The sequence below is a fragment of the Halichoeres trimaculatus genome, unplaced genomic scaffold (assembly GCF_033239565.1).
Source record: "Halichoeres trimaculatus isolate MK-OKI-2021-1 unplaced genomic scaffold, fHalTri1.1 fHalTri1_scaffold_17, whole genome shotgun sequence".
NCBI classification, from domain to species: domain Eukaryota; kingdom Metazoa; phylum Chordata; class Actinopteri; order Labriformes; family Labridae; genus Halichoeres; species Halichoeres trimaculatus.
The window spans coordinates 28,045,761-28,058,423 of NW_027437195.1; the positions used below are offsets into that span (position 1 = coordinate 28,045,761).

At 41.7% G+C, this 12,663-nt stretch overlaps 1 protein-coding gene across 1 annotated transcript in view; it reads right to left on the reverse strand.

The window, feature by feature from the left end:
• LOC141806806 (uncharacterized) overlaps nucleotides 1-12,663 on the reverse strand; it is a 98,534-nt gene that overhangs the window by 44,093 nt on the left and 41,778 nt on the right. Inside the window, exon 4 of the mRNA XM_074692486.1 lies at nucleotides 5,738-5,809. Coding sequence (XP_074548587.1) covers nucleotides 5,738-5,809 — 72 coding nt within the window. The remainder of the gene's footprint in view (nucleotides 1-5,737; nucleotides 5,810-12,663) is intronic.

Sequence of the window (12,663 nt, forward strand, 5' to 3'; positions counted from 1 at the left end):
TATTAGGAAACTTTCTGTTCAAGTCACATTTTTTTTCTTGTGAATCTTATTAGGAGTTTATAGATGGACTCCACCGTCTCGGGGGGACGGCAGTTATTTTTATACGCTTAGGCCTGTCATCCAAACCAAACCACAGTTTTACGTTGCTAAAAATGTTGTTTTCTGGAAACTCCAGCCAAAGTGAAGATTTGGAAAAATCCAGTTTCGTGTAGACGCTGGGAAATGGAGTTTTTGATTCTCAAACTTCACAGCTGAATGACGGGGGCTCATTCTGATTGGACAGCACGGGTTTTATGTCTGAAAACACTGACACGTGGGTTTGAAATGCCTCAAACCGCACTTTTCGGCGGATTTGTCCGCTGCATGTGGGGACATTTGTTTGTGAAAATGCCTGGTTACATGTGTCCAAGGCTTGGGAAGCAAAGCAGGTGAAATAACGTGAGGTTGGCGGGACTAAAGGAGACTTTGCAGAGGGGCTCAGGGTTGAAACTGACGGGGAGCTGGAGACGGAGAGGCTGCACGGGCAACTGGCACCAAATCCTGGTTCCTCTGAAACTGCAGTTAAATTCTGTCCTCAAATAACCTGATATAATATCTGACTGCATGGACAGAGTGGTTTCACTTGGTTTAAATATTTTTTTCTTCTTTTTTTGCCTCAGACATTCCTTCACTGCTGCATCCTTAATTTCTCTCACTCCTGTCTCTTCCCGTCTCCCTACACTCCTCTTTTCTGTCTTCTTCCTCTCTGTCTGAAGGCCTTGGGAAAGTTGGGTGTGTAAACTGTAAACCGGACTCTGGCAGACCCTCCATAACCCGTCCCGTCAGACTGATGGACTAACATTGGGTCAACCTGGTTTTAACGCCTAGTTCCTTTTCTCTCTTTACTTCTTCTGCTTTTGTCTCACAGCTCTTTAGCGGGGGGTGTGAATCGAACCCCTCTCCTTCGCAGCTCAGCCTGTGGCGCAGGAGTCTTCGCTGGCCCCGACAGAGAGAGGAGGAGGGAGGAGAAGGGGGGGCAGGATCGAGGGCCCTCAGACTGCTCGGGACTCGGCTGGGGGAGTCAAACAGAGCTATTGATGCGGGAGAATAGCCGGGCAGGGCCAGGAGGAGGGCCGAGTCCAGCCCACGCAGCGTGAGACGGCGTATCATGGGAAAGATAAGCAGAGGGGAGTCGAGAGCCGGTCCGCCTCTCACACACTCACACACACAAAGTGGCCTTCTCTCTACTCTCTGAGTCTGCAGTCTAACAAAGCCGACGCTGAGCCAGTTACAGATAATATTTTCACTTTTATCAGAGAAATAATAATGAGGAGTTGTTTTTGAGCCTCTGTGTTTTCTTTACGGACGTCTGCAGATTCTGTTTTCACCTGTGGTTCCCTTTCAGAGACATGCACAGTCTGCACACACCTCCACCAGTAGAGGGCACTGCAGTCACACCTCCTGTGCTGCATATGCCAGCTTACAGTATGTGTGGAGCCACCACACCCAAACCACAGGCGCATGAAGCAGGCGGGCTGTGGGAGGTGTTACCGTTACCAGGAGTACGCTCTCCCTTTCTGGGTAATTACATCCCAATTAAAAATTCATCATCTGCGTAGAACTGGGCAGCTCTGATCTCTAAACTCAGCCTCTGTGTCACAGCTCCAACTCTGAGCTGTGAGTAAAACAGATCTCTGCTGAATTCATTAACATTAAAAACATTAAATCATCATTACAGTAAAGGAAGTGGATCCTGCTTCTGTAAATATTCCATAGATGATTTTAATGAAACATATATGTGTCACGGTACACGCTGTAATGAGATTCTGCCGACTACAAGAAAGAAAATACATGAATCATAAATTAAGAGGGAAGAGAAGAGAAAGGAAAATGAGGGTAAAGCAAATATTGTCTTTGAGTTAATGTGAAGTCGAAGACAGAGGAACACGAGGGGACTGGTTGGAGGATCTCCTCCTGGAAGGATTATCTCATCCTGCTGGATGGATCAACGGGCAAAACAATCATAAGTTCAAATTTATAAGAAGAGGAAATGTGGATACAAGAGTTCAGCAGAATGAGGTCAGGGTTACAGCGGAGAGAGAAGGAGCTGGATCCTCTAGTGATGCTTTTAAGAGCCGCCGTTCATTCAGGAAATATGAGATTGAGCATCTTTAGAGGTTAACAAGTGAAACGTCTTTTAATCTCAGAGCATCTCCTTACAACAGCAGGAATATTACCGAGATTTGTGTCTAATTTAGAAAAGTTTTTTTAATACCCTTTCTGTTGTTTTTCAATTTTATAAATTAAAAAATGCTAAGAGGAGGATCTGTTTTGATTGCACTCCCTCGCCACCTTGTGGCCCGGAGTCTTCGCACACTGTGGTAAATTACTTTTACTGAGGTGTGTGTTTGTTTTGGAATTAAAAGGAGATCAGATCAAAACAAATTTTCTTTGTTCAAGACAACTTTTTTGCTGGATACAACGCGCTGAGGTAAGGGTCTTAGTACAGTCATGTGGCACTATGGTTTGAAACATTACATTAAGCAAACACTGTATTAGCCAGCGATGTGTAGTGCTATCGGCAGCCAGGTGCTCCCACGAATCTGTTGTCTAACTTGACGACAAGTAAACACTGTCAGTTTGTAAGTAGTTTAGTAGCTGACTGAATTTAGCTCAGCTGGCAGCCCTGTACCCTTGGGCTGTATTCAGACCAGAAAAGTCCTTTGGTCCACTTGTTTGGTCCTGACCAAAAGCGGACTAAATTTTCCTTGTTTCGTGCGGTTCGTATTCAGATTGTACTTTTTGCAAGTGGACTATATTCTGTAAACACATCCACGTGTGTGACGATCAGTGCTCTCATTGGACAGCACTGACAAAGGGCGGCACACAGAGTACAGACCTGGAAATGGAGGTAAACATGTGTTTGTGCTCTTATTAGAGCTGCAAAATCATTTTCACTTTCAAGAGCAGCTCCTTCAAAGCAGGCTTAACAACACCGTTTACAATTTAGGAACAGCAAAGACGAACGCGCGCAGCAAGGAGACGCTATGCTCTGCGTGTCCTGACCCACAACATGCCAGCAACAGGGTGGATAAACAGAAGACGGAGGATCAGATATGAACCAAAGACGGAGAGGTTACGGTGGCTTTATAGGCCCAAAAAGTGCGCGTATTCTGTTGTTAATCCGGATGGACCTTGGTTTGTATTCAGACCTGCACTGGAGAACCACGAACCGCACCAGAGTTCATTTGGAAGCGGACCGAGACCACCTCAAAAAGTGGTTGTTTGGTCCGCACCAGGACTCATTTGTGTCTATTCACACCTGCATGAAAAGTCCGCACCAGCGTGGGAAACGAACCCTGGTCTGTTTAAAGTGGACCAAACAGTCCAGGTCTGACTACGCCCTAAGACATTTCTGTAACGTGTAACGTTAGTGAATCCTGGTTATGTCCTGCCAGTCATCCACCAATCAGAGCTAACATAACCTCACTCTTCATTTTATTGATAGACTCTCAAGTTTGAACAGACCACTGCAGAATAACTGCTGCACATGGGTTGGAGTCAACAGGCTAATTAGCCTTTAGCTCGTGCTCTATCTCTCTCCTGTTTATCTTTCTTCTGCTCTTCTGTCCTTTTTCTGTCTGACAGTTAGGCTCCAGTGTCCACCATCACTACAAAATTATGAAGTCATGGTCAAAACTCGATGCAGAGACAGTGCGGCGCTCATGCCAGGCAGTGCTAGGTTGTCGTTTGTTTTTTTTTTGACGGCTCGATCATTTTCTGTTTTTTTTTGCCTTTGTATTTTTCTACTTTCAGTATTTATTTTCCACTGTTAAATTGACCGAAATAAATCAAATCAGATCAAATCAAGTCTCCAGGCTATGATAAAGGCAAAGGGTGGCCATGTTGAGACGTAAATCTTTTTGTTGACAGAGAATAAAGTATAGAAACTGTGTTCAATGTTTGTTATGTTTGTCTGCAAGCATTTTTGGATAGTGCGGAAAAAAATGATGGGTTAATCTTCCTGGCCCACTGTGTAAACATCAGCAAACCCTGCTTCTGACCAAGGAACATGTTCTCCATCAGGGGGCGATGTGGGCAAAAAAGTCAGGATGATTTTATGGCAGGATCAGGATCTGGATTTTATTTTGAGGACTATTTTGACCTGAAAACATTTCTAGTCCCAAATATTTCTGATTCTGCACCGTTACCTGACTTTAATCTGGTCTTGTGTCGTCTGAAGTGTTTTTTGAAAATTCACATTTTTACATCATGATGGAAACATTCATTTATTCATTTTTAATAAATGATGCAAAATAAACCCTTTTATGTAGATTATTTTGTGATATATTTATCTTTGTGTTCCAGTTTTAAAAGGTAAAGGATTTTTAATAACACTTTTTGAATTCCTTTATCGATGAATGAATGAAATCAACAAAGCAGCCCAAACAGGAAGCATCAGTTATGCAGTAAACATGCAATTGAAAGGTTATACCAATGTGTGCGTTGGTTTGTTCAGAAAATGTGAAGCAGGATTTTAAAATCTCTGTCACTGATGGTGTGAAAACTGCTGCAAACACAAGCGTTTCAGAAAGTATCTGCACAAAAACACGTGAAAAGCTGAAAATCTGTTTGTCCTCCAGGGAGAATGGAGTATTTTCATGAATACATCTCAAACCAAAGCACGCTAATCATGCTGCAGAGCAGAAGATCACCTCGCAGTGAATGAGAATTAGGCTACGTGAAGCTTTCTGTCAGGCTGACGTCTCACTCTGTGTCAGATCTCTCTCAGCGGGAACGTCTTCATTTGGACGGGGAGCAGAAAAAAAGCTGTTACGCAGCAGGCTTATTCAATCCAGCCTCAATGGAGGGAGCACAACAATGAGCGTGATCAATGTACGCACGGCCAACAAAGAAGAGATAAGGAGTTTCTCAAGGATCAACAAGCCTGCAGTAGCATCCTGCCCTGAGGAACCCCCCTCCTTTGAAACCAGCGTCTGAATAAGCCGATCGAGCTGAAGATCAGATCAGTATTCACCTCTTTCAGCACTCATCAGCCAGCAAGAAGGGAGTCAGCTCTATGTGATGTTTTCTTACTGGATTGAATCAACAAAACTTCACCTAACTACAGTTTTTAAACTAGGACAACATCATCAGCGTGTAAATTACACACACTTTGTATTCTAATGTAATCACGGCTGATAGGAGACGCTGTAATTCTGGCTCCATGTCAGTTTGGCAGTGAGACTCTGCACAGGGGAGAAGGATGCACAACACGGGAAAGGTGCCAAAGCGCTGTCTTAACTGTCGCTCAGGGAGATTCCTTAATTGAGACAAAACTTTAAAGCACATATCTCAATCAAAATGTGTCCACAGGAGATGACAAAGCTTTTATTACAGTCACTCTACAAAGCAGCAGCTAAAACAAACTCACACCAGAAGCATGACAGAAAACCATAAAGGAAGTAGCAAAAAGCAGCACAGCTCAGCCAAAGTTATGAGACCAAAACTCAGTTCAATTTCAATCAGTGTTTTTTACAATTTGTGACAAAAATAGTCCACAAAAATGTGCAAAATAGTCTTAGAGTTTGATCCAGTTCCGGGTTTTTCAACCACCCAAACAACACAATCCAGTCCATACAGGAAACCAGAAAGGAAACCAAAAACATCCGCTCCGGGTTTTACTGCAGACCCAAGAAAGAAGCCAAAGCAGGAAAAAGGAAACTGAAATAGGAGCTGATGTACACCAGCTACTCACGGTACGTGGGTCAGTCCATCCAGGCCGGAGTCGGCCGGTCTTAGCTCCATGGGGACTGGCACTCCATCTGTGCTATAAACATCCACCGGACACGGCAGTCTGCCCACAGTTACCTTGAAAAAGAAATCCAATTACTGATTACTCCTTAAAAAAGTAGCTTAGTTACTTTACTGATTACTTAATTTTAAAGTAACTAAGTAAGATTACAAGTTACTTTATTAGCTACATTCAGCAGCTGTCGACAACACCTGCAGCTGCATAATTTGGCAAAATTGTACGATTGCCATTAAAATAAACAATAATAAAAATCAACGTATTTTGTTTTAAAGAAACATGCAGAGATTGTTGGTAGTTGTGTAATGTGTATTTTATAATTAAAAACAAAAATATTCATTTTATGCATTTTGTATCTCAAAATGCAACTAAAGAAAGCCTTTAAATTTTTATTTTTAATTTTACTTATTTTTTAATTGTTTTAGTGTAATTTTGTTTTTATCAGTTTCATTTGTATGTTAAAGCTGTAGTCTGTTAACCTTGTTTTTGTAATACAATAAGCAAAAAAAAGAAAATGTAAGAGAGTCCGCTCACATAATCCTCAGTACCCTGCTCAGGGCACCCCAGTCTCAAAAGTCTGGGCACGCCCCTGCTTGTAACTGGGTGCCTCGTTGTAGCCTACGTTATGTTGCTCTGCTCATTGACGGATGGATTTATGCTAAACAGAGGGTTCAGCTCATGGAATAGAGGGAGCTACAGTGAAAGACGGGACTCACCTTTCCCCCAGGTAAAAGTCAAACAACTTCTCCAGCGTTTATGTCCGCAGTGCGCTAATTTCTCTCTGGTTGATTCCTAAATGTTTCAGTTAAAGGATCTTAAGCTAACTTCCAGCACAGAGAGAACAACGAACCTTGATACTGTCATATTTTAGCTGACTTTAGCTGAGTCATTGTGTTTCCAGCTACAAAACGCGCATCTCTCTCAGCTTCCATTGTTGTTTATGTACTGTAGCTGTCGCCGGCTGCACGTGACTTGTCCACGTGCTGAAAACGTGACGTGTAGACTACGCGACTCCCGCCACGCCCCGAGATGCTAATAAAAAAAAACAGATATATTTTTTAACTAAGAACAAATGAAAAAAATTAGCGCACAGTAACTTGAATAAATTACTTTAATCTGGTTACTGGTCTGGAAAAAATAACGTGTTAGATTAGATTAGTAACCCACCTGCCTGAGATCAATTGACTTCCCCTCATGTTAGTTATTCATTTTCAGGGTCACCTTGGGGTAGAGGTGGGCAGATCTACCAAATACTGATAATATTGATACCAACGTTGGTATATATAATTATTGATAATTCTTATGGATAATTTTTCATTTTATTTAAGAAAAAATAAAAGTGCAATGTTGGAAAAAATGTTCCAATTTTTTCCATTGTTTCAATAAACAGTTCTACTTGATAAAAAATGTTTGAATTTTTTTGTAACATTTTTTTGGTGCAATAATTGTTTAAACTTTATTATTTTAAATAAAATGAATGCAATTATTGGAGAACTTTTATTTATTTTTATATTGTAGTCTTCAACTCTGTACCCCCCCCCCCCCCCCACCAAAATAAATAAATAAAAATAAATAAATAAATAAATAAATAATTTATTTTAAATTATATATATATATATATATATATATATATATATATATATATATATATAAAGTTCTAGTTTTACCTTAAAGTGAATGTTTTTTTGCACTAGATTTTTTTAAGAGAAGAATTTCACAAATAATGTTTTTGGGGAAAAGTTGTTTTGTTTATGTTCAATTGTTTCTGAACATAAATGTTTATGATGAAAATAAAGTAATTTGCAGTCACCTTTAAACTTAACCCAAATCTGTGGCATGTTTTAACAACGTAATCAATAGAAAAAAATCAGAAATACACCTAAAGGTCAGAAGTTTCATGATACATCAACCTTAAATATTAAAAAGTATCAGTATCAGTATTGGCGATACTGGCCCTGTATTTACTTGGTGTAAGACCGATACCAAAATTTCCAGTATTGCTCACCTCTACTTTACGACGGTAGGTGATAGTGCTCATGGGAAATGTAGTCCTGGCCAGCACACAGTGGTTTTCAGAAAGGTTTAAAAATCACATAGAATCTGACCCAGATCTCTTCAGAAGCAGTAATAACAGCAAACTTCTCCACCCACGTCACCTTACACTTTAATTTTTCAAACTACGGTGTCCACAGTGGGGAATCTGAACGCTTCAGGGCCTGTCTGAAATCTGCTTTATGTGTCTCTATCAGGAGCCAGCAGACAGAAAGACCTGCGGGCGTCACAGGAAGCACCTATGGCTCCGACACGCTGTGATGTCTTATTCAGAAACTCATCTCTCAGTGTGAGGAGCTCTGAAATGTCGGTTTTACTTACAGAGTATAGTTTTGTTTTTTTTTGTTTTTTAATATCGACTGATGTGGATTCTTCTGCCAGTATTTGTCCACAAAGAAAACTCAGATCTTTAGTCAGATTCATGTAAATCATCATGCTGTTGTCAACTCCCATGAAATAACTTCATCTCTAAGAAAAGCAAAGTGTAAAAGTTTATGAGCTGGCAACTCTATCTCTTGATTACACTATCACATAAATCAAAGCTCCCATAAAAAGTCGTCTGTCTTTAACCCTGAGATGTTTTCTTTGATAACAAAGCCGTGTTGTTGTAACACTCAGCCTTGCCCAACACGGCGGCCCTCAACGCACCGCTACAACCCCGGACTTGTCAGCAGACACGAAGGAAAACACAAGTGGAGCCTGGAGTAAGCGCTCTATCGGCACACACTGTATCCAAACAGCTCGGCTCTAAATCTGCTGAGCACGATCCATCAATCAGGCTGTCGGGCGCTGATAGAGAGCAAGAGCGTCAGACAACACAAGAGGCTGAGGATGAACAAAGTGCTCCTGACCCACTTCCAGTTCAGACACATTTAGTCAGAGAGAGCTCTTAGCAAACGGAGCTCAGAGGTCTTTACAAGGTGATGAGAGACAAAACGCAGAGTCAAACAAACGCTCTATAAATGTGAGGGCCCTCGAGGTTGCTTCCTATTCGTCTTCATCAACATGGACTATCAGATCATAATCACCTGTAAGAGTTTCACTGTGTTACACTGAGCCTAATCCATCACCATGATCCCTCCACAACTTCTGCATCACCTGATATTTGAGTTAAGACCCACATGTATCAAAATTGTCCGATCAGGCGCTGCTTTGACTTTATCTTTAAAATTAATCACCAAAAAGTGTCTTTACCTCGAGAACTCAGCTCTGTTTTTGTGTAAAGTAATTTAATTAACCTGCTTCCACACTGTTGTCTTCCTTTCCCTCCCAACATGCCCATGAGCAGAGCATGTACACAGAAAACCATCCATGTCAGGCTGCTGCCAAGGTTAAATCAGTCTTAAAGAGAGACATGTTTGTTTACATTCTCACCTTGGGGCTGTTTACTTTTTAATTTATCTTTTACACAGAGCTGTAGGCTGGCAGAGGAGATGTGCTCCAGTGGAATGACATAGTGGAGTGTGCATAGGTGGAACAAATACTTTGTTTTTCAGGAGACGGTGCTGTTAATGGTAAATTCAATGTCAATTTAAGACTCCTTCAGGGAGGTTTCTGTAGTTGTTTACTTTAAGTTTTGTTGTTTTAAAGAGAAACAGCTTAACTCTAATCATTACCATGCATCTACAGCATTTAAAAAGGTTTCCAGCGCCAGAGGAAGCAAAACTGCCGCAGAGCATCCCTGAGGCACCGCCATGCTTCACTCTCAGTTTTGGTTCATCGCTTCACAGAAAAGGAGCCTCAAACTTCTGATACCAAGAAAACTGGAGCCAACCTTTCTCCTGATTCAGGGTTAATACCATGGAGACCTTTACCATTTATTTTAAAGAATAGAATAGAATAGAAAATACTTTATTTATCCCCAAGCAGAAATTCAGGAGGAGTCACAGCAGCAATCAAGAAACCAAAAGTAAGAAAGAGTATTGAAAGTGCAAAAAGGTCCATAAGAAAATAGATGCTGACAGCTTGTCCATTATTCTCCAGTTCTTCAAATGTGGCGTTGGTGTCTGGTGTTAGCCCTGTTAGCCATATATGTGAATAGCATGATGCTACTCTGCCTTCTGGTATTCCCCCTGTTGCTGGGTTAGCATGGCTAGCTTGTCCATCTTATTGGAGATAGATCTTACGTTCCCATTAACGATGGACAGAAGGACCGGTCCATGTCATCCTCAACTCCTTCTTCTCACTTTGTGGGGAAAATCAGGCCTAGCCCCAGTTAGCGTTGACGTGCTACAGGCTGCTAACAGCTGATTTCACATGTAAAGAATGCAGCCATGGTCACATGTAGGATCTCCAGACAAACACAGGAGCAGAAATACTGAAAATATCACTGAAGACAAAACAAGTTTGGTGTCCATGACCAACAAATGAGCCATAAAAAGTAATGATCCACTCCAAATACAGATATGATGAAAAGGAGATGAAAGAATTACAAAAAACAGACAAAGAAGACAAACTGCTGCAACTGGCAACCACAACCAACAGGGCGGCGCCTGGCAACGGCTTGTTGTACAAAGTGAAACTATAGTGAGGGGATTATCAGCTACATTAGTCTGACATTTTGTTTGGCAAACCCTGTGAGAGCCAGATTCTCTAAACAAAATTAGTATTTTAACCTAAGTGTCATATTATTATTTGATTTATTCATTTTCACTTATAATTTATGTTATTGTTTAGTATTTGTCGGTGTTAACAGACTTGTTACCTGTAATGCAGCAAGCCACCAGGGGGCGACTGAAATATTTTTGGTTTCGTATTTGTGAGTCTGTCAAGCTTTACATCAGTGTCAGATGCAGTGTGGTAGGTGGAGTTGAACAGCTGCAGGAGAAAGGTCTCTTGGATATATTTAAAGTTTAAAAGAGCTGTAAGCAAAAAGTTGATTCAGATTAGCTTAAGTTTAAAGGTACAGTCTGTAAGATTTTTCTCAAAAAATAAAATGTTAACTTTTACAGAAATAATCCTGCTCAGTCGTCACTTTTGTGGCTCTTTATATGTGTTTCAGTGTCTGTGTCTGCCTCAGCCCTCTCCTCAGCCTGTATGTTGACGTTGTGGTTATTTAATGACGTTTCTGGGTGGAAAAAAGTGTGGTCACAGCGCCCCCAATGTGCAAGTGACTTTGCGTGTTAATTAGCGAGTGGAAGAAGCTAGCTTGAGCGGCTACGATAGTGGGTGTAGCACAGGGCAAGAAAGACACAACCAAACTGAAACAAAACCTCAAACAGATAAAGCTTTTTCCTAAATGAGGGTGAAGCTTGGCTTGACTTTCACTTGCTTTCAGGAACTTGGAGATCAACATGAGACAAAGAGCAACACAAGCTAGCTTCCTGTTAACCAGGTACGAGCCAAATACCCGTAATTAGCTTGTGCTAACATGCCAAGTCAGGTGCACGCCTCTCGAGTCTCTCCGATGTAGAAACGCAATGCTACAGGTGGTTGCTGGGCTAGTGGGTGTATCCATGTATTCACAGTTGGAGGCAGTGAGTGTGTGCTGCTGCTGGCACTGAGCCAAGGAGGAGGAGCCCAGCTTGAATGTTGTGTTTACTCGCAAATAAACTAAAGGACAATGATCTCTTCTCCCTTGATCAGCTGCAACACCTGATTTGCAAACACGTCCTGTTAGGAGTGATTTTATTCAAGAGTTTGAATCATGGCTGCAGTAGTCTTTAGAAAAAGAATGGTCTGTTAAAATCAGAGAGAACAGTCACAGATATGATTTCTGTCACTCATTTTAAATTGTTCTTTGATTTGTTTGATGCAAACAGCTGAGAGTTTGTAAAAGTTGCTGATGAAGCTTTTTTGGAATGGGGGTTGAGTAACTTTGAGTCCATCTGTGGATGTTTTCAGCTCTCCAGCAGATCAGAGCCAAATCCCATGAAAGGGATTCCCTCATTGAAAAGAATTGATCCCCCTTTATGTTGTGATCCAGCAGTTGCGTGAATGAGGTTTTTGCTGATCAGGGTGCTGTGATCCTTTGGGAGGGCGCAGGCTTTGGGGTGATGGGGTTGAAAGGGACAGTTGTCTCATTGTGTTTGTTGCTGTTGGACGGCCAAATCCCCACACACTGAGAGGTTGCAGATGCAGCACGTTGAGGAACGTTCCCCCCCTGTCATCCCGGGATTAACCCCCCGCATACACATCAGAGGTTATCTGCTGAGAGCAAAGAGGAGGGCTGATGATACCAGACACACACAACCATCCAGCTGACCCCACTCCCTGCCATGTACACACACATGTTCCCTGTTTACAGTGTGAAAACTCCCCACACCAGATCCATCAGTGTCACCGTGACGTCACTGATGGCTCCTGATTGATCCGACGCCTGAGGAGGATCAAACGCTGAACTGTAACCTGGGCTGGGGACACAAGGGATGCATTAATGTCTGCATTTTTGGGCTGTGCAGCTGCACAGGGACAGCTGGGATAACAACAAGACTTGAAGAGTTAGAAACAGTCCTTCTGTAAGAGAATTTGCTGGATGTTTCTTGTGCAGTTTAAAATCCTTCGTACCTTTGTTTTAGATTTATCCTACAGGATGCAGGTGAAGTAACAGAAATATGGATTTTAACTCACTTTACCTTTTGCTATTTACAGACATCTCCATCTTTGCTGCAGGCTGTTGCATCAACGTCTGAGCTAACAATGAGTTTCCTGAAACCTTTGATGCTCTCTGAGTCACCACCTCTGCTGCCATAAATAAACCAGCAAACAGAGTAATACGGTCCACATATAGAGCTGTCTGACCAGGAAATACATAATGAAATGCTACGCTGCCAGCTCCTTTGTAAAACAATATGTAATCCTTTAAAAAAAGTTTGTTTAGC